Genomic DNA, 23366 nt, shown 5'->3' with positions numbered 1-23366 from the left:
TATCATATTTTTATGAGTTAGTCTATGTGTCCTCTATTCTGTACCATTGATCTACAATTTTGGTGCCAATAACATGCTATTTTTGTTACTATCACTTTGCAGTATTGTGTAAGGTCTGATAAAAGATGGAAAGATCTACCTTGCTCTTGGACAGGCAGAATTAATATTATCAAAATGACCATACTACCAAAAGCACTATACAGACTCAATGCAATTCCAATCAAAATCCCAAAGGCATTCTTTATAAAATAGAAAAAAACAGTAATGAAATTCATCTGGAAAAATAAGAAATGCAGAATAGCTAAAGCAATCCTTGACATCTAATATTAAAGAGTATTTTGCAATTTATAAATGGATACATCCATAAGGTAATTGGTTATAAGCTGTGGGGCTCAACAGAAATGCCTTATTTTGAAATAGACATTATCAGTCATTGATAAATAGATTATAGTGCAAGTTATGAGCATTAATAAGATTGCTGGTGAGAGAGAATTATATGGTTAGGTAGAAGATGATTGTTAATGTACTAGGTCTTGAACTCCACTACTAACAAGATGGAGGAGGATCAGCAGCAAAGAAAAAATAATAATCAGCGATTATAGAAATAGAAGGCAAAATAGATTAGAGGGGTATCATGGAGGCAAATGAAGGAGAATTTCTAAAAGCAGTATTGTCAATAGTGTTAAATGTTATTAGGCAGCAAGAAAGTAAAACTCTGCATTGGCTTTAGTGACATGATCACTTTATCAAACAGTATTTTTGTTGAGAAGCATTAGTGACTGGGTTAAAGAGTGACTAGGAAGTAGGAAACCTATTCAGTAGACTATATAACTGTTGTAAAATATTTACCTTTATAAAACACAAGCAAAGAGAAACAGGAAATGTGAAGGTCAAGAGAAGCTTGATAAAAATAGAAGTCAATAAACTATGTTGAATTTCCATATAACAATTCATTTGTGATATGGATGGAATTGAATTTATAGTAGATAATAGAAAATTGATGGTCTTGATGCTTGAGAAATAATAGAACAACATTCAAAATGCAAACTAATGGGATTTATTTATGGTAAAAGAAAGGAAATTCACTCAAATGTAAGAGAAGGAAATGAAAAGAATGGCTTCGAATGCAGGTAAGATGGAATTTTTAGATATAGCAAGTAGAAGAAATTCTTTTTTTTCTGAATGATTTTGTACTTTATTTCATGACTACAGTTCAATTAATAAAAAAAATTATAATTTTTTCAGATAGGCTAATAGCTGTCACTGTTTTTTTTTCACTTTGCATAGTGCCAGTTTTATTTTTTAATTTTTTTTCATCTGGATTTTTTTTATTGGTTGTTCAAAACATTATAAAGCTCTTGACATATCATATTTCATACATTAGATTCAAGTGGGTTATGAACTCCCATTTTTACCCCATATACAGATTGCAGAATCACATCGGTTATACATCCACGTTTTTACATACAGCCATACTAGTGTCTGTTGTATTCTGCTACCTTTCCTATCCTCTACTATCCCCCCTCCCCTCCCCTCTTCTCTCTCTACCCCATCTACTGTACTTCATTTCTCCCTCTTGTTTTTTTTCCTTTCCCCTCACTTCCTCTTATATGTAATTTTGTATAACAATGAGGGTCTCCTTCCATTTCCATGCAATTTCCCTTCTCTCTCCCTTTCCCTCCCACCTCTCGTCCCTGTTTAATGTTAATCTTTTTCTCATGCTCTTCCTCCCTGCTCTGTTCTTAGTTGCTCTCCTTATATCAAAGAAGAAATTCTTATATTTATAGTTTTCTCTGTAAGAGAGAAAACAAGGTCATTTACTTTGACACCTGAAGGAACAGGGTGGGTCAGAGACTTGAGAGCTCTGGGAGAAAGTTTTAAATAGTTCCTGTGGTGAGTCCCAGTTTAAATGAAAAAAATGTATGGTAGAATGCTGGATTCTTTTAAGGCTGTTGATCAGTCCCTTAGTTTGAGGTTCCCTAAGAGTAGATCTGGAGACAAGTAACTAAGTGCAAGTAGTTTATTTGGACAGTGATCCCAGGAAGCAAATGAGGGAAGTGAGATAAAGAAAAGAATATAGACAATAAAATATGATATCTGAGTAGGAATCAGAGAATTGCTGGTGGTAAATGGGGCTCATTCTTGCCAGGAACCTCTGAGAGACAGAATACAGTATACTTCAAGATGGTCCAATTGAGTAATAAGGGGTTTGAGATATGTAAGCATCAACAGCTCTCACTGGTTAATACTTGTCAAGTATTCTTGGTCTGTCCCATGAACTGTTCAGTAAAATCTGCAGGCAAAGAGACACAAGGATTTTTATGTTGGGCCAAAGAAAAACAACAACAAAATCTAAAGTCAATAAATATTAACAATTCATGCACAAATGAAAAAGTGTTGACGTTCAATTACATGAGGTTTAGAGGAATTCAGATCCCTATTCTCTCAATATCTAGTTGGGAATCTTTGGTAAATAACAAATCAGTAAATATTTATTACTAGGAAGTAGGCTCACTTTTTGTTGGAGGACATAGAAGTGAGATAGATGATCTAAGTTCCTATCCCATGATGCCAAAAGTCCAAGGTCAATTAACTTAAATTCTCCTGAGTCTCCCTTTCCTTATATTGGCAGGGTAATTGGTAATGTATAACTATAGCTTTTTGTAAGAATATAAGATGTGTATATTTGTAAGGGTTTCTGTTTTATAAAGTTCCATATGAGTTTAATTTTTAAAACAATAGCCTGAAAGTAAGTAAAACATTCTAAAAGATTTATACTAGTTAAAACCTTGAAATACTGGTTTAAAAAATCAGTTCATGGGCCTGAGGCTATAGCTCTGTGGCAAAGCACTTGCTCAGCATGTGAGAGACACTGGGTTCTATCCTCACCACCACATAAAAATAAATAAAGACATGCTGTCCATCTACAACTACAATAAAAAAAGAAATGTGACTCTCAAATATAAAAACATCAGTCCAATGTTTGTGATAGCTAATATAATTGCGTGTGATGGAACTAGGTTAATAATGTTTTATGAAAAATTCCAAAAAGTTTTAGGTCAAATTCACCTCAAGGTGTGTTGAAAATCTAATATTCACATGAAAACATTGATTAAAATAATAGACTATCATAAAAGTATTGTAAGAAGATAGTTGTCTCTTTTTCCTTGATTATTCTGTACACTGCTCATGTGTTTTCTTTAGGTGCCAAATTGTAGGGAACCTAAGATATGGACAAATCATGGAAAATGCACTGAAATAATTAGGAATAGGCAGGATAACCTTCAGATGTCTTTTGGTGCATTTAAATAGTTTATTTCAAATATTTGAAGACAGGAATAAAGAAGTAATAGCATGGTGATTAAAATGCCTTACTTCATATCTTAAATTTTATATTTTCCTTGTGCTCTAAAAAGGTCCTCTAAAAATTGTTCTTTTTTTCCCTAAGAATGTCTATTTGGTTTGTTTGGTTTGCTATGCTCAATAAGTTGTTGGATTAGATGATCTCTAAATTCCCTTGTCATGGATCCTTGATTGATTTTGATAAAATATAGGAGCTCTTTCTGAAGAAAACCACATACACCTTCAGAATTTCCAGTGATTCATTCATTCATTCATTCATTCATCACCCCTGCAACTCATCTATGACTCCCTAAAATCTATGCTTTTTTGAAGTTTAAAATTTTCTTTTGTAAAACCTACTTTTAAGTTTTAGATTAAAATAATATATATATATTAATGATATAAAACATGTTTTAATATATGTATGTGTTATGGATGGCTAAATCATGCTAATGTACCCACTATTTCATTTTTTTTTTTAGTGAGCATGTTTCAAATCTATTAACTTAATGATTTTCAGATGGAAAATATTGTTAAAAACTACAGTTGCCATTTTGTGCAATAGATCTTCTGGGCTTATTCCTTATAACTGTATATTTTCATACTTTGATTAACATCTTTCTTACTATGCCCTCTTTCTTCCAACCTCTGGTAACCAGCATTGTACTCTCTGCTTCTATGAGTTTGAGTATTTTAGAGATCTCATAATTAGTGAGATCATGTATTATTAATCTTTTTGGATCTGGCTTATTTCACTTAGTATAATGCCATCCAGTTGCATCCATATTGTCACAGATGATAGAAACTCCTTTTATAAAGCTGAATAGTATTTCATTTTGTGCATGTGTGTGTGTATGTTTATTACATTTTCTTTATCCTTTGAACCATTAATGGACACTTGAGATTCTTCCATACCTTATCTAATCTAGATCTGAATTTAAAAAAATGTTCCAAATAACATGGTAATCGATCAGATATTTCTTGCAGCAAAATACCCCACACCAAAACTTAGTAGCCTAACACAGTAGTTGTTTATCATTTCTCATATCTCTACAATGTGGGAAGTGTCCTTTGGGCACTGATTTAGCTATAATGTAGTGTCTGCTAGAACATCCATTATGCAATATTCAGCTGCTATTCAATGGGTCAGAAGGTCAGAGAAGGCCTTATTCATACGATTGTTTCTTTGTGTTCTTCCATGTATCCTGTCCGCATGAATTCATTAAACTTCCTTAAAGCATGGTCACCTCGGAGTCATTGGACTTCTTATATTGATTACACTTGCCTTCAACAAGTGTGTATTTTAAGAGGACAAACTACAATATGCAAGTGTTTATCAAGCCCTTACTGGGATTATCTTACTAATATCCTATTTTCCATAACAAGTCACATGATCAAACCCAGAGACAATATGTTTAGAGAGTATCAGGACAAGGATATCAAAAGTATGGTTCAATGGCTACCACCAACAGGAATTTCAGTTTCTTATAAATACTTCTCAAAAAGAAAGAAACTCATCTTGGGAAGTAGTAATTTTGCAAATAGTAGAAACATTCAAGCAGAGCCTGGGTAATAGCTTATAGGAGATACTGTAGAGGTGATTGCTGCATTGAGGGGAATAAAATGGCCTCCATGATCATAAGACTGTACATCAAAGCCGACTTCAAATTTGAGCCTGCCTAACTAGAGAAAGAGTGGGGCTATTAACAGTAATAAAGACATCAGGAGGGAGTCTCAGATTGGGAGGAAAATGATAAATGTGAATAAATTGCTTTTCTTTCCATATACAAGAAAGAGATAATGACCTTTATTCTTTGCTGTCTTAGGTTGGATGTCGATATTACTGAACTTCACAGTTGGATTACTCGCTCAGAAGCTGTATTGCAGAGTCCTGAATTTGCAATCTATCGGAAGGAAGGCAACTTCTCAGACCTTAAAGAAAAAGTTAATGTAGGTTCTGCATTAAGATTTAACATTTTTTTTCTATTTTGTGTTACTTGTAAACTCTCTGCCTTTTTAATTCTCTGATTTTTATTAGAGGTGGTGTGATTAAAAAAATCTGACACAATGCTTTTTAATATATGTTTAAAATTTATTTTAGATGTCAAGCAAAATCAAATTTTAGCCTAGGATAATCTTTTCCAGATTCTGCTGTGACAAGAAGTGTTTTTCATATATTAGAAGATGAACTTCTGTTGATTTCCCATCATATATTTTTATGTTAGCTCAAGTCTAGGCTTTAGGAACTTTGCAGAACAGAACAGAATAGAATGAAATAGAGTCGAACATAATACACTCTTAGAAATTCTATGGCTGAGGCAGGAGCATTGCGAGTTAAAAGCCAGTCTCAGCAATTTAGCGATGCTCTAAACAACACAATGAGAACTTGTCTCTAAATAAAAATATAAAAAAGGGATGGGGATGTGGCTCAGTGGTTTAGTGCCCCTGGGCTCAATCCCCAGGACCCCCCCCCCCAAATAGTTATTCTTTATAGTCAATAATATATGTCATAAATTATAATAGGTTTATATATATATATATATATATATATATATATATACATATATATATATATATATATATATATTTACCTTAATTAAAATATGTCTATCTTCCTTCAGTATTTACTTATGATGAAAGATGGCTTGCTTGTTTTTAATTCCTTTCCAAGACATTATAATTTTAACCTTCACAATAGGAAATTTTATTAACTTAATAATAGCTGTTTCATCTTCAGGGAAGTTATCAGGCTTTTATTTTTCAACTTCAACAATTATAAAACATTCATTTTAATTTACAATTGACAGCAGTTTTGAAAGAATTTCTACAAGGCTGAGTAAATAAAGGGGATAGGGCAAAAAATCTGAATGTTAAATAATTTTAGTTATATAAATGTCACATGTAAGTGTATACGTTAATTCTGCTTTAGTTTTCTAGCATTTAATTCATGAACTACAATAGCTATTAAATTATCAGATACAACACTACCTCAGATATAAGCTCATGTTTGTTGTGGGTTTGGAAATTTTGAAGAAAAACAACTGCAAAGAGCTTCTGGAAGAAAACAATGTATTTTTAGACTGCTTTAGGAAAGACAATAATTTGTCAAATATTCTCAGAATTGACTCTTTATATTTACAAATTGGAAACTTATGTTAAACTTCTTATTGGCTTTATAAAATATGCTGCTATTAGCATTTTAATAAACTGGTATAAATTGTTTCAAGAAACAGGAAATATAAATACATTAGTTTCAAAATTAAACTGAATAGACAATAGTATAATTATTTATTATAGAATTATAGTAGTATTTTCCTTAATGTGAAATTAGCAGAATGTCTTTTTTTAATGTGTACTTTTTAAAAAGTATATTCTTTATTATGATATTTGAAAGAAAATCCAAGTAGAAAAACTACCTAGAAAAGATGCACTCTAACTTTCAAAGCTCATGTGATATATTTAACCACTAAAAGTATGAATCACATTGGGTATTTCATTAGCTAATTAAAATACTTTATCTGATTTATATAGTTTTCTGTTTGTCATCCTATTTCTGTATCTTAAAGCAACTTTGATCAAACAAGAAAATTGAGTTCCTGCATTTCAGGAATATAAATTCAAAAATTTTCTGTTATCATACGGTTACCTAGAAGCAATTTACATTTAATAGATTGTGTCAACATGACAAACTAAAAGTGCTAAAAAGTGTACAATATTGTATAAGTGGTTTTCTGATGCCTAGCAAGTCACCTTTATCAACTTGAACTCTCATTTTCTGAAATAACAACATCATTCTTAATTGCCTACTAAAATAGGATGTGAAATGATTTACCTAGACATTTCCTTCAGGCTAAGTATAATGTATATGTGTTAAAAGTTTTGAGAGAAACACATAGTAATGATGATGGATATGCAGTTTAGGTGTACATTAATTTTATTAACTTCTTCACCTGTCAGTTTATGTAAGTAAGTTATTATGAACTCATGGGAGGCCCATCTCATGAACTTGAATGGTATTAATTTATTTTTAGGCATCCATTGACAATGGCTAAACATTATTAACTCTTTTATCTTTTACTTGATTGCTTCATTCATTTATACCTTTCTAGTATTTTCCGTGAACAATAATATTCAAGGCCATTGTCAATACAATTTTGTGTATTTTCAGATATGAACCCTATAAAGTAGAGCATAATTTCTCCATCTCTGTTGACTGTGTTTTATTAATATAAGTCAAAAAATGTACTTACTTAAAAGTGGAGTCTTATGGGATCTTACTAATCAAAGTGTGTCCCCTGGATAATAAATATTAGCATTATCTGGTAGCTTGTGAGAAATATGGAATCACAGACCTAGTGAATCATAATCTGCTGTTGGACAAGTTTCACACATGATTTTTATGGCCAGAAATATTTGAAAATCAGTATTCTAGGACACAGTCTAGAGTATTACCAGACTTCTAGATGTTCTGTCTTTCATTCTGTGGATGTCAACATGGTTCAGAATTTTTAATTGGACTAATTCTAGCTACTCATATTCTTTTTTAAAAATTTTTGTTAGTTATTGATAGACCTTTATCTATTTATTTGTTTATACGTAGTGCTGAGAATAGAACCCAGTGCCTCACCCATGTTAGGCAAGCACTCTACCACTGAGCCACAACCCTAGCCCCATAGCTACTCATATACTTGATGCGGGTACTTGGTAATATAAATTAGTAATAAAATAACAAAATAGCCTCTTCTGACCACAAGTCAATGTAGTAGATGTCTGAGAATCAGGAACTTATACAAGGTTCTCTTGAAAGTTTTCTAATCAAGCTATTATGGTCAAAAGGCCTTGGGCTCTTTCTAGGATCTGTGCTTTCTTATACTAATCCTAAATAAAAGTTTTCACCAGGTTGCAATTGGAATCTTCAGGTCAGTTAAATCTACTTTGTCTCCTATGTCTATTATCTGTGTTTACCTCTCAGAATAGGTACCTCTGTTTATCTGTCCTCCCTTTGTCTTTATGCTCTTCCCCACTCCCTTTCCTCTGCCTCATTTCCTGTGCTTTGTGCCTTCCAATAGTCTCACTGTGAACTCTTAAATCTGTTTTATGAGACAAGTCTTTCTGTTCTATAAGTTCATTCTGTTTATACATGGAGACTACTTTGACTCTGAAGAACAACACTGTACCCATCTCTCTCTTATATCCCTACTCCTTTTAAATAGTTTTCCTAACTTCACAGAGCCAATTCCAAAGATATTCTTGTCTATACATGTGTTTTTCCTTGCAATTTGTGTCTAGTGGCCATCAAGAGGCCCTATTAGCCACTTTAGCTCTAGTGAAATTCTTTCCTCCTTCAGTTTATGGCATACTATGTACTTAACACTGTATTCTGTTATTTTTCTCATTGAAGACTTTGGTACTAAGATCAGAGTCCTTTCTGCCCAAGTTGTATATTTATTCTTAGTAATCTTAGTACCTCTCTGAGATGTCTGCTCTTTGTAAAACCTTCCATTTCCCTATGTTCTTAAGTTACTCATGCAGTTGCATAATCCTACTATAGATGTTATCATTACCCGGAATTTCTCCTTTTCTTAAATCCACACTTTAACAGAATTATTGATAGTTTTGTACAAACTTTCCATGCATTCCTACTAATACTTCTCCTTAATTTTTCTCAATTATTTCAAATGTTAAGTATCTTCTATGCCTTTATCACCATTTGTAGTAGATGACTTTTCCTAATATTTTAGTCAAAATAATGTTTCTCAAATTATGTGTATTCATTTTTATGCTCATTGTATCTTTCCATCTGCTTTAACTCACTTTAGCTAGTTAAGCTAGTTCAGCTAGCTAATCTCTCTCTTTCTCTCTCTTTCTAATGTCATCACTGTCATGTATTAAGCACCCTTCCTCTATTAATCTGGATATTCATATCTTCAGTCCCATTCTATTCTCTGAGATTTAATCATCAATCTTTAAATAGGTTTTTTTAATATTTGAGGAAAATTATTCTCTCCTAGAAACATAAACTTTTATATGTTATCTTATTCAACTTTTCTATAGAACTAGACCCTATTAACTACTTTATTCTTCATGAAATTCTTTCCTTTCTTAGCTTATAGCATAGCACTAGGTACTTATTACCTTTTTTATATTTTGGTCATTTGTTCCAATTCATTTTTCTTTTAATAATGTTATTCTCCACAAAACTTCTCCTATTATTTTCCTCCAAATGTCCCCATTTCTTCCCATTTAAGTAACATCTAACTTATATGGATAGATAGAAGCATGTAGATATCTAAATATATAATGTATCTTTAGATCATATATTTCCTTTAAAGCCCACAGTGGGCCAATAAATGACTTACTATATGATGGAATTATTTTTAAGCCTGCTGGCTCATTTTAACACAAGCTTTGCTACCAATATGAAAGGTATAACAATTTCTGAATAAACATTTGAGTGAATAAATTATTTTTTTGTCAGAGGGTAAAACTTCATTATAGAATGTTAAGTGAATAGAAAATTAATTGCTTCTGAAGTCACTGTAGGACCATTGGGAATCTAGAACTTACTTTTCATATTATTAGAGAAGATGTCATTGAAAGGAAGAGGCTTTTAAGAGATGCCAATACAGAAAAAGCATGAAAGATCATAAAAGGTTTTTATAACCTTTTTTGAAGAAGTAATGAACTTTCTTTTTTGTAACTCTTAGAATTACTTAACATTTTTATCTTTTCCTTTATATTATTATATAATACAATTTAATTTTAGTTTCTATGTCATTATGTATTTTAGAAGTTAAAATTTTGTGATTACTAAGAATTTTCTTGACCCCTTACTGTATTATTAAGAAAGCATTCCCACTGTAATTATTTATGAGCACATTTTTAGCCCATATATTCTTCACTTGAAGTTGTGTATAGTAAATATTTTAGAATCTTAGTAGTTACTTCTAAATCTATGATCATATATTAATCAGATACTGATAGAGTATTAAATATTCTACATATTAATAAAATATTATAAAAACTGTTTTATTTTATTATATGAATAGCTTTAAGAAATAATAATTTTATGTATGTATGCCCAGACATTCACATATATGATAAATAGATACATAGAGGGAAGTGGACAAACAGAAAAGCCCTTTTTTATTTCCTGGAGAAAAATATTAGAAAAATATACTAATGCCAAGGGAAGATGTGTGTTAAAAAATAAGGTGACTTCATTGAGATAGTTGTAGTTATCAATATTTAATGCCAAAATAAATATTGTACCTGACAAAAAGAAAATTGGTAATTTTCATGAAAAACCTTTCTATGTAGTAGCAAGAATTGAAATCAGACTATAAATATTTGGACTAATTTTGAAGATGAAATACCCAGAAAGTAGAGGCCATGGTTGAAAATTGTTCAGATGATACCCTTGACTTGAATACATGTATAAAGCCAGATGTCATGGCACACACCCGTAATCCTAGTGGCTTGAGAGGCTGAGGCAGGGGGATTGTGAGTTCAAAGCCAGCTTCAGCAATTTAGCAAGACCCTAATCCTAAAAAGGGTTGGGGGTGTTGCTTAGTGGTTAAGTTCCCATAGGTACAATCCCTGGTACTGAAAAGAAAAGAAAACAAATGGAAAGCTTGTGTGTGTGTGTGTGTGTGTGTGTGTGTGTATACATATATATTCTTTATATAAAAATATGCATATGTGTGTGTTTGGTGGGTAGAAAGAGAGAGAAAAGGCATGAGGATAAGATCCATGGAAGAGGAACATTGGGGTAAGACTTATTAAGTTGTGACTTACTGATTGTATATGCTACTTTTGTTTTCTACTTGGATAATTTAAAAAATATTATCAGGACATAATCTGGAGATCAGGGTGATATGCCTAACTCCCAATCTGATTTGCAGTTTTTAGAAAACTTTCTTTTAATCCATTCTTACTTTACTGAGCTTGCAGCATTTCTCCCCATGGGCTGGTTCTATGATTGCTATATATATCATTGCTAGAATTTGTTACCCATTTTCTCATGGATCCAGGAAAACCAAATTGCATGTGGCAACACTATGCTACAATAGACTTCATGTTCTGTATTGACTATGTATCAGGCTCTACTCTAGATATTGGAGAGAAAGTAGAGAAAGAAATAGATGAGGATATCTGGCATTATATAGTTTATATTCCAGTAGAGAATATGTAAATAAAGCAAGATTAATATACAAAACATTTGGAATGTTAGTAATAAATGCCAAAGAGAAAAATACAGGAGAAAATAGGGCCAGGTGGCATGTATTCATATGTGTATATCAGTGTGTGTAGATAGAATGCACTCAAAATACTGAGAAAATATTATCTAAGTAAATATCAATGAGCAGTGATAAATTTACAGATAACCAAGGTAGGAACTTTTCATACATGAGGGAGAGTGTGTATGTGTGTGTGTGTGTGTGTGTGTGTGTGTGTGTGTATAATCTGTGTAGCACGAGCATGCCTCTGGTGTCAGAGAACAACAAAGTGTGAGGCTGGAGCATAATAACCAAGGTATTTGGTAGCAGAGGAGGAATTCAGAGAGTTTTAATAGATTAGGGTCAGGCAGGGCTATCATAAGGACCTGAACTTTTACTCAGCTGTAGAGTTAACCCTGTCATGACTGGCATTCTCTACTGCCTTGAGAATATGTCACTGAAGAGCGAAAGTAGAAGTTAGAAGACCATACAATAATAAATTTTGAAGCATCCTAATCTTCCAGAGATGTTGGGATACTTTGACTAATACATTAATAGTCATAGTGATAATATATCTTTCTGGATAGGTTGGAGATTAGAGCCAACAGGATTTTTTTTTGTAGTGCTAGGAATGGAACCTAAGGTCTTGCATATTTGAGGCAAGGACTTTACCCCTGAGCTCCATCGTCAACCCAAGCCAAGAGTATTTCTGATCCTTTTGTGAGGTTTGGAAGAAAGAGAGCATTCAAGAAAGATTCTAACTTCCTGAGCAGGTTTTTTTTTCTGCTTTTTATTTTGCCTGAACAAATGGATTTAGTCTCAGAATACTCCAAATTTCCAAATTTAGAATTTAGGGAGATGATTCAGAACCAATCAGGGAGAATGAATATAGGTGGCTTTTGGGGTTAGAGGAAAACTGTGTGCATGTGGTCCAGCAAGCTAACTTAATAAATACTTTCAAGAAGAAAATGGAATTCTCTGAATCAAAGTATGATAAGTAACCTGAGGTCTGAGAATCAGCCATTGACTGTAGTAACCTGGAAGTAAGCGTTGATTTTGATATAGCAATTTTGATTGGAATAAATAAGGGAATATGCAGGAGGACTAAATTACTTTGTTTTTGTGTCAAACCAGTTTTTACTGTGCAACATAGATCATTAGAAGGCCAATGTCCTCCCTGATGGCACATAATTCTTTAAAGGAAAGCATATGTCCTTCTTTTTCCAACAATGTATTTCTCATCAGTCTTTGTTTTTGTTTGTTGTGTGATGTGACTCTACTTTTATATTTTCTGTATTTTAATGCATGTTTCTGTAAAAAAGGAGAGAAAGTAATAACACTTGGTTCTACTGATCTAAATTATTTTAAAACAGAATCCCATATATTTCATTTGAAGTCAAATACCTGTATGGTTCTATCCCAAGAGAAAGCAGTTTCAGTGATGTTTATTTAATCAATTTTGTTAACACTTAAAATGTGGTTATTTGGACGCTTCTTACACATTTTTTAAGTCAGGTGTTTTAATCAGATGTTGATGTCAGAAGTTTTTCCTGAAATTCTAAGATTATTAAGATGACTTTTAATGAGAACAAGTACATATTGTTGTTGGTCTGATACTGTTTCAGTTTATGTCACAACATTTGTCTCAGCTTAATAATTCCTAGTTTGATATTTTACTGTGAAAATTTTCTTTCTTTAAAAAATAAGTTATGTGAAGAGCCTTTTTTAGTCCCCTCAGAAGTTCTGGATGGTAGGTATTCCATTATTTTACACAGAAAACATTGTGGCAGGGCTGGGGATGTGGCTCAAGCGGTAGCGCACTCGCCTGGCATGCGTGCGGCCTGGGTTCAATCCTCAGCACCACATACAAACAAAGATGTTGTGTCCACCGAAAACTAAAAAAAAAAAAAAAAAATTAAAAAAAATTCTCTCTCTCTCTCTCTCTCTCTCTCTCTCTCTCTCTTTTAAGAAAAAGAAAACATTGTGGCTCATAAAGTTTGAATCACTTTGTTAAGGACAAACATCTAGTAGATAGATGTAGACAGAACTTAATTCAAGTGAGGGAAAAAAACAGTTCTCCAAAACATTTCTTTTCATTACCTTTTTTACCAACTTCTTGCTACCCTATGATTGATTATTTTTAATTGACCATCTGCAACTGTATCTGAAATGAAATATTTGCTGAACTCTTAATTGCCATTGACCCTTTGTACTATTCAAGGCATATTTGTGACCATATTCGTCTTCATTTTCTAATACTCCTCTATGAAGGGATTCCCCTGTTGATAGGTAACATAATGAGGATATCATCTGCACATAGATATTAAAAGTGCATTCCCTGCTTCTTTCCAGGGCCTTTGTCTCTATATATGCACCAGTGATTTGGTTTGCAAATAATATACATCTAGTAATGCAGCCAGGTAACTGAAGTGTATAGGGCCTTGGTAATCAGCCTGTGGACTGTCAGTGTCCATTATGAGTAGTCAGGCATTCCTTCTGTTATTTTGGGGTTCATGCTGAATTAATAATGCCTCAATTATTTCAATATTCCTAACTACCTTCAAACCAAAAACTCACCCTTGCTGAATTGTGTTCTGTTAGGCTCAAGTCTGTTTGATTTTCTTTTTTTTCAATGAAACATCCCTAGAAGCAATAGATTATGTTTGAAAGAAACCTGAATTTGAAATGGAGGAGCATGGTACTAATATTGGACCTAAAAGTTTTCAATTATGTGTCCTTTGATATGTGATTCAATTTTTTTGATGCCCCATTTTTTCTTATATAATATTAGATAACATAATGCTGGCTCATTCTTCTTCACAATTATTATGACATGCATTTAAAATCATACCTATATAAAACCAGTAATATGGTAGACAGTAAAGAAACTTCATTTTAACATGATTATTCGGAAGTTTTCAAATTTTCTATAAGTTTCTTTGTGCCTCACTTTCTTCTTTTATGAAAATGGGATTGTAATAGTAACAAATCCATAGATTGTTATTTTATCATGGTGATGGTTGTTATTGTTATTACTTGTATTAGAATTACTGGACTATGTGGTCAACAAAACAAGATATTTAAGCTCAAATATTATCTATGAGATATTCAAAGTTTGGCTGTTAGCATTACTATTTGGTTATCTCATCAGATGCTTAGAATAAAGAGAATATGATCATGGCATTTAAAAAGCCGTTGTTAATTTATTGTTATTGTTTATGAAGACCAGATGGTGTTCTGAGTCTTCCCTTTATGTAATTTCATGTAAAAAATAAAAAAACCCAAAACACATAAATACAAAACATTCTGAGAAGAGAAACTCTAACTTGCAATTCAAAGAATACCAGTTGACTCCATTTTTTTATTATTCGCCTTGTTCGCTTATGGCATTAGTATTTTTTTTCTCACTGATTTATTTCCCAATGTAGTTAAAAGTAAGAATACCCACATCTTCTTGTTTTTAAGAGATGTAAATATTATAGATTCACTTAGAATATACTCATTTTTCTCTAATAAACTGGTTTAAAATTCTTGGGGAATGATATTTACCTTTTAACAGGGAATATGTTAAGTGTTAAAAAATGTGCCAATACAATGCTAAGGACAGGGAAGTTAGAACTCAAAAGTTAAGGAATTGAGGAAATATGAATTTTATATTCTTCTTTGGGCTTTAACTGGATGTTGTTTGTGGCTGCCTTATTTTCATGGAATTTTCAGTTCAACCAGCCAGTTGGAACCTACCATATCTGTCTGCATGTTTGTGGAAACAATTCAGTACTAACTTTCAAAAGTGAATTTCAAGACAATCCAGAATGTTAGCCTGTTGATTAGAATGAGATTGTGGGATCATAAAATCAAATAACAATACAACCTGTGTACTTTGAAAGTTTCAAGCAGAATCCAAGATACTAAAATTTGTCTATCACCTTCAAAATTTGTTGACTTGTGAGAAAAAAGTGTTTTCTTTTGCTATCCTTCACAGTATAATATAAAATATGTATTTTTCAGTTGGGATGTAGTTATTAAAAATAAGGCTATCACATTATAATGTTTCATTTCATTCTTCAATTATTCTAAACTTTAATATTTTATACATCCTTTTGTTTGCTTGGGAAAGAGGCTAGTCTAGATGAATGCTTATTTCTACGAAAGTATTTCTGATGCTGCCATATTTTTGATATTTACATTCATAACTTTATATTTATTTGCTTTCAAATGAAAGACACACAATCTGCATTGTATAATTACAGTTAACTCTGGTCATGTGTAGTTATTTAAATTTAAATTAATGAAATGACATTAGATAAAATTAAGTTAAAATGTAGTTTCCTCTGTCACACTGACTTTCAAGTGCTCAATACCAACATGTAGCTATTGGCTTCCATACTGGACAAAACAAATATTGCACATTTCCTTCCTTGCATAAATTTCTGTTCAACAATGCTGCAAGTGTGCATTGTCTATTATACCCCCTCCCACATATAATCCAGTATTATACTGTGTAATATTTGTTTAAATGCCTGTAAGTATGAATATGATTTTGAAAAACAGTCCTTCCTCAAACTCAAGTAAAATCAGTTTTATAACTATTATTTTATCACAGAGATTATTGTTCTTACTATATGCTAATTGCAATGTAGCTTTCTTTTCTGTGAGTAGTTATGATATAAGACATATGACATATGTTATAGACACATCTTTTTATGAGTATAGTAGTGTAGAGTTCAGCATTTTGGTTTAAAAATTGAAATATTACCTAAGTAAATGGTATACAATACTACTTTTTTTTTTTAAAAGAGAGAGTGAGGGAGAGAGAGAGAGAGAGAGAGAGAGAGAGAGAGAGAATTTTTAAATATTTATTCTTTAGTTATTGGCAGACACAACATCTTTGTTTGTATGTGGTGCTGAGGATTGAACCCGGGCCGCACGCATGCCAGGTGAGCACGCTACCGCTTGAGCCACATCCCCAGCCCACAATACTACTTTTTAATGGATTTTTTTAATATTTATTTTTTAGGTGTAGATGGACATAACACAATGCCTTTATTTTTATGTGGTGCTGAGGATTGAACCCAGGTCCCACCCGTGCTAGGCGAGAGCTCTACCGCTGAGCCACAATCCCAGCCCCAATACTACTTTTTGTTAATTTAAATTTTGTAACTTTTGTTTAAATTTTGTAACTTTTGTTTAACTGTGATTAGGAGGGATGAACAAAGGAATTTAGAGAGTTCTTTCAAACTGAACCAAATGTTCCTGGAAATTGGAGTATGTAGGCTATTTTACATAAAAAATTAGCCTACAGTCTTGTATTTAAATTTATTTTTTATGCTAAATTATTTATAATTATAGCACTTTATACTTTTTCTATATTAGTTGATTCTTAATTTGACTTTTAATACTAAATATATTTCTATTTTCAGTAATAGTATCAGTGATATATCTTTAAATGATTAATTTCATTTAATTATCTAATATTTTGTCTTTCATTGTTATGATTTGCCCTTTTACTTCCTTCTTTTTAAGTAGTATAATATTATAATGTATCAGAAATAATTACAAAAAATAAGTTTAGAAAATAGAAATCTTATTAAAAATAGCAATTCAGGATGAAAATGTCTTTTGCTTTTACTGCCATTTTGATGCTTTTGGTGACAAAAGAGTTGAGAAAAATATCTGTAGATTTCTGCGATAAGCTGACAGTGAAATATCTTATGGCTTGAAAGGGCAAATAGAAGTTATAATTACTGTGTAGATTCACAGTCCTTGTATTGAAATACTCACCTTTGCTATCATGCTGCAGGCCATAGAGCGAGAAAAAGCCGAGAAGTTCAGAAAACTGCAAGATGCCAGCAGATCAGCTCAGACCCTGGTGGAACAGATGGTGAATGGTAATTACATGGAGTTGATTTAGATAATCTTCTTAGGGATTTGATAAACACATAGGTTCATATTTATCAGCTGAATTATATTAGACAAGCACTACTTGAATACAAATTTAAATTAAGGGGAGTTTTTTCATTCTTTCTTAATGCTAAGCAAATTATTAGGGGAAATTCAACTTGTGTCCATTGGTAGAAAATGTGATGTGGTAGGATATTTTATCAATCTGCTGCAGAGAACTAAATTTTAATGCAAATATGAATAATTTAAGAAGGTTTATAGAAATAATTGGTGAGGAAGGCAATTGTATATAATACGTTAAAGTGAGTATAATCTGATTGCAAGTAGTTTTTCCAATACATTTTCCAAAAAAGACTAATATTATATGGAAGGTTCTAAACTAATACCTGTTTTCTAGCTGTATATTTACATTTTCTATATTAAGCTTGTGTCTTTCTTCACTTAATAAACATCTCTTGGAGGAATCTCATTTTTAACTAATTGTTTTATTTTTTATTTTTTGTATTTTTTAAAAAATAATTTGTTTTAATTAGTTATACATCACAATAGAATGTATTTTGACACAACATACATAAAATGGAGCATAAACAACTTCTCATTCTTCTGGTTGTACATGATGTAGAATTACACAGGTCGTGTAATCATATATACACATAGGGTAGAAATGTACAACTACTTCTATTGTAGTACCCCCATACCCTCACTCCTCCCTTTACTTCTTTCTGTCTAATCCACAGTATCTCTATCCATGCCCCTTATTATGAATTAGGATCCACATATCAGAGAAAACATTGGGCCTTTGGTTCTTTGGGATTGGCTTTTTTCACCTAGTATAATTTTCTCCATTTCCATCCATTTATTGGCAAATGCCATAATTTCATTCTTGTTTAAGACTGAGTAATAGTCCATTGTGTATATATACTACAATATCTTTATCCATTCATCTGTTTTGAAGGGCACCTAGGTTAGTTCCATAGTTTAGATATTTTGGATTGAGCTGCTGTAAAAATCGATATAAGTTAATTTTTAGTGAGATAAAAATAAAATGTTAATATATTTCTTTTTATGAATGAAATAAAATTAATCTTTGCTAACACTGGATACCTCAAAGTTATCTGTGTAAACCATTATTGGTATGAAATATGAACAAATTTTCAAAATTTCATTGCTATAGTATTATATTCTTTTCAGATAAAAGTAATTTTATGAAAATCATTAATACCATTTTATTTTGTAAAGGATATACTTATAGTAATATCATAAACAAATATAACAAATGTTTTTGTTTTACATGTCAGCTTTTTATGCAATCTTCCAGATTCTGCAACATAAATTCTGTATATGAATTATTTTTTACATTAATTGCTACGTTGGCACTATAAAAATTTAATGAGTCAATGATCTTAATAGGAAATCAATTCATTTTTTTCTTCTAATGATCCACATGACTATTTGCTTAAAATAAGAACAAGTTAATATGACAGCTTAGAATTGGGTTAATAAGTTAATTTATATATAGATAATGAAAAGTATTAATAGGTTATTGTTTAGATACATGTGATTTAGTGATTTTATTTGATGGTTTAACAGCATATTCATGTTAAATTATATGATCTGAAATATTATTTTAATTATTATATAATCCCCCCTAGAAACTATATTATTATTTTTCATTTGAATAAGCTAATGTAATGTCTGAATTTTCTTTTTTCATTGTGTTTTTAATGATGGGAACAATAAAAATAATTTAAAAACATCTGAAACCAATATGGTACTAGGAATTGAAATCAAGGCTTATTGCATGCTATGCAAGTACTTTGCCACTGAGCCACAAGTCCACTCTCTTTATTTTTTAAATGGTTTAATTTTTAAAATTATTGATAGATCTCCATTTTATTTATTTATTTATATGTGGTGCTGAGAAATGAACTCAGTGCCTCACACATGCTAGGCAAGTGCTCTACCATGGAACTACAACCCCCCAAATGGTCTAATTTTAACAATTAAATATCAAGCATAACTCACCTCAGATTATCTGATATTAGCAGACACTGAATTATTTTAAAAAGTATTTAAACACTTAGAAATAAAAAGTGATTTATATTTTTTGGTATGTGAAACTATTTATAAGTATTGAAATGATCATTGACTAGTGAGAATATCAGTTTTCCAAACTGTTGTCGTATCTCTAATTTTTGGAAGCATAGAGAATAAAACAGGACATTTAGTAAGTCCTTAGTAAATATTAACTGATTAAATTCTGTTTCACAAAACAAAATTAAGGTGATAATTAAGATAAAAACATTGGTAATATTTTTAGAAAACAACCATGCAGTGGCAAATGCCTATAATCCCAGTGGCTGGGGAAGCTGAGGCAGGAAAAAGCCATCCTCAGGAAAAGCGAGGCACTAAGCAACTTAGTAAGACCCTTTCTCCAAATAAAATACAAAATAGGGCTGGGGGTGTGACTGAGTGGTCAAGTGTTCCTGAATTCATTCTCTGGTAGTAGTAATAATAATAATAATAATAAGAAGAAGAACAACAAGAACAAGAACAAGAACAAGAAGTAGTAGTAGTAGTAGTAGTAGTAGTCTTCAAGCTACCTATATGTTATATTAGTGAAGATATGATTAATTGATACATGCTTAGGCTGGAGTTTGGTCCATAAACAGGATAATTATTTTAAATGACCATATCTCTGCTCTCCCATTAAATAAAAATAATTTACATAGTTACTATCAAAATATTCTGTCTGAATTCTGCTTTCATCCTTTTTTATCTTTCAAAAACATATTATATAGTATTTATTTTCTTTGATTGTACAAATAGTGAAATAAGTAAGACACAAAATTAGTGCCTTGAGTACCTGTCTAGGTTTATTTAAGAGAAACTCCTAACCCTAGTTTTGAATACTTCTACCAGAGAGCCAAGAACTAAAGTTCACTGGTGTAGTTCATGAAGCTGAAATGTAAATTAAGCTTTCTATATAACAGGATTCCCAACAATTACCTCACTAAATCACTTAAACTTACAAGTCCAGAATCATCTTTCTTACATTTGTTCTATGGGGTTTTAATCACCATACTTCATTTAGCATCTCATGCAATTAGATATTCCTTTAAACCATATATACTTTCCACAAAAATTAAGATAAAGGCAAATCATTTTTACACAATGTTATAATATTTTTTATTTTATTTATTTTTTATTTTTTTATTTTTTAGAAACTTGCAGCTGACCCTTTAGGTTGGGGGATCAGGTGCCACTCAGCTTCAAGTTTTTTTTTTTGTGGTTTTTTTTTTAGAGAGAGAGAGAGAGAGGATTTCAATATTTATTTTTCAGCCTTCAGCAGACACAACATCTTTGTTTGTATGTGGTGCTGAGGATCGAACCCGGGCCGCATGCATGCCAGGCGAGCGCGCCAAGGCCTGAGCCACATCCCCAGCCCTATAATATTTTTTTTTAAAGAGAGAGAGAGAGGGAGAGAGAGAATTTTTTTAATATTTACTTTTTAGTTCTCGGCAAACACAACATCTTTGTTTGTAAGTGGTGCTGAGGATCGAACCCCGGGCTGAACACATGCCAGGCGAGCGCGCTACCGCTTGAGCCACATCCCCAGCCCACAATGTTATAATATTATACCATCAACATAAATATATATCTATAATATATATGCATCTATATGTCTATATACATGAATTCTATTTTGTCATGATAAAACACTTAATATTCGTAGTGTAAATATGTGTATGAAGACCAAGTATAGCTATTATAGTTTATGAAAGGAAAACATTTTATGAACTATATATGTTCACATTTATAGAAAATTGAATTTTCTACTTAAAATCATTTTCTCAAAGATTAAATTATTTCTTAAAAATTTACAGTGGAACTCCAAGACATGACAAAAAATTGCCACAATTTACATTTTTACCTCAGGTTTGAACTGAAATAGTCCATTAGATTTATTTACCAAAAACATCTTTCCATTTCCAAATACTTGTGAAACACCAATGTTTTAATACACTTAAAAAATGCAGAAAATTAAATCCACGGTGCTGACAGCACTTTACTGAAGAATTTAAGAAATGTGCTGAGAAAGAGGAAGTGAAAAAACTGCAAAAATATACCATGTAGAGAAATTTGGTATGATTTAAAAGTGATTCATCTCTTTATTAAATCTGTTTTTTGAACTAACATTAAAATTTATTCTTTCTATGCTAAAATCAATTGGTTAGATAAGGATGGAGAGCAGCTTGAAAGGGTATTGGAATAGATTTTGCATACATATAATGTTTGTGAATTTTATCATTAATATATTAAATTAGAATCGTACATTTAGCTTCAACACATTGCTGATGTCCTAGAGCTTTAGTGAAGGTAGGTAGGAGACTAGTTTTAGTGTATAGTGAACTATTTATATGTTCCTCTCACTATGTTACACTGAGAGGGGAGTTTCTAAATTCTTTATTTGCTTTTTTTAAAAGGAAACAAGACAACCTTCTTTAAAATTTAATTTCATACTTTTATTTAAATGCATAAATGGTATAAAATAATTTAAAATTTAGAACATTTTTCCCATTTAATACAGCAAAGAATCTTGCTAGTTCTTCAGTAACATGTAACATAGATGACTCAGTACTGGGGTCCTAAGGCATTATTTTGAGTTGTTTTAAACTGTTAACTTCAAGGCAAACTTTTTCAGTATGTTATGGATATTGTGGAATTTTAAGACAATCCAAAATCTCATCATGCACATTTTTATACCTAAACACATGTACTTTGTTTGTATCTATTTAGAAGGATGTTTCATTCTTAATTTTTGTATCAATTACTATTCTTGTATGAATACATACAACCTCTTTATCAGTCAGGTATAACATAAAGAAGACCCAGATTACATAATTTTCCTTTATTAATGTTGAAATTACCAGTTATATCAAAACATTAATTTGATATATATCCATAGCTCAAGTTCCCAATCCTTAAGCTAAAAAAATGGTTTCATCACAATTTCCAGAGGAGATACTACAATATCATTATATAATAGGGTAAATGGTGTTTTCTGCATTAAATTGTGCTTCATTTTCAACTTCTTAGTGTGATTTTCAGTGTATTAGTTAAGCGCCTGAAGGCAATCACATTAAGGAAAAGTTTAAATAAAAGTAATGATTATTAGTATATTAGACTAAAAGAATATATCAAAACTATTATCCCCTGAGTGCTAGATTATAGTACTTAAGGTAACACCTAATGGTAAGTATGTTAAGGATTGTAATTAAATAGCACAGAATGATAATTCAGATAAGGGCTTCTCTTATGTATAAGGTTAACTAACTCCATTTTTAAATACTTTGGTTTATAGTTCCTTAAATATTTTCAAATAAATAATGATGTTTAAGCTTAGGCAACAAATTTTTATCAGAGGTGCTAAGGAAGAGATCTTAATCAGTTTGGCTCATATCAAAATCACACCTCTCACAATGTTTTTTTCACGTCACTGAAGGATTTTCAGTAGTAACAACTCCTATAATTATCTATTTTAATATGAAAACATTTGGTAATAGGTCTTTATATCAATGGAGCATGGATATAGTTCTTTTTCTGGTAGTCCAGCCCTTTCATTATGAATAAGTACATAAGTACATATATAGTACATAAGTACATACAAGTACATAAGTACATATAAGCCTTACATAAGTACATATAGGTCTTGTTTGATCGCTTCCTTAGTTCTGGGAAATTTGTGTTTCCTCTTTGTACATGACACTTAGAATGAAACTCAACACAGTGTTCACGTATAATAAATGTTATTTGATATATTTTTCTTGGATTAATTATAATCACTAAAAGTTAGAGACTCTGTGCATGTGTTTGTGCATGCATATGAAAGGAGGGCATCAT

General features: G+C 31.5%; 1 protein-coding gene across 3 annotated transcripts in view; it reads left to right on the top strand.

Annotated features, from left to right (window-relative positions):
• Dmd (dystrophin) overlaps nucleotides 1-23366 on the top strand; it is a 2011337-nt gene that overhangs the window by 646534 nt on the left and 1341437 nt on the right. For all 3 annotated transcript variants that reach the window (XM_077107047.1, XM_077107046.1, XM_077107045.1), the window contains 2 exons: nucleotides 5169-5292; nucleotides 17362-17449. In XM_077107047.1, coding sequence (XP_076963162.1) covers nucleotides 5169-5292; nucleotides 17362-17449 — 212 coding nt within the window. The remainder of the gene's footprint in view (nucleotides 1-5168; nucleotides 5293-17361; nucleotides 17450-23366) is intronic.

This window comes from Callospermophilus lateralis, chromosome X (assembly GCF_048772815.1).
Source record: "Callospermophilus lateralis isolate mCalLat2 chromosome X, mCalLat2.hap1, whole genome shotgun sequence".
In the NCBI taxonomy this organism is placed as follows: domain Eukaryota; kingdom Metazoa; phylum Chordata; class Mammalia; order Rodentia; family Sciuridae; genus Callospermophilus; species Callospermophilus lateralis.
The sequence above is the reverse complement of the archived record's forward strand: the minus strand, read 5'-3'. Positions and strand labels throughout refer to the sequence as shown.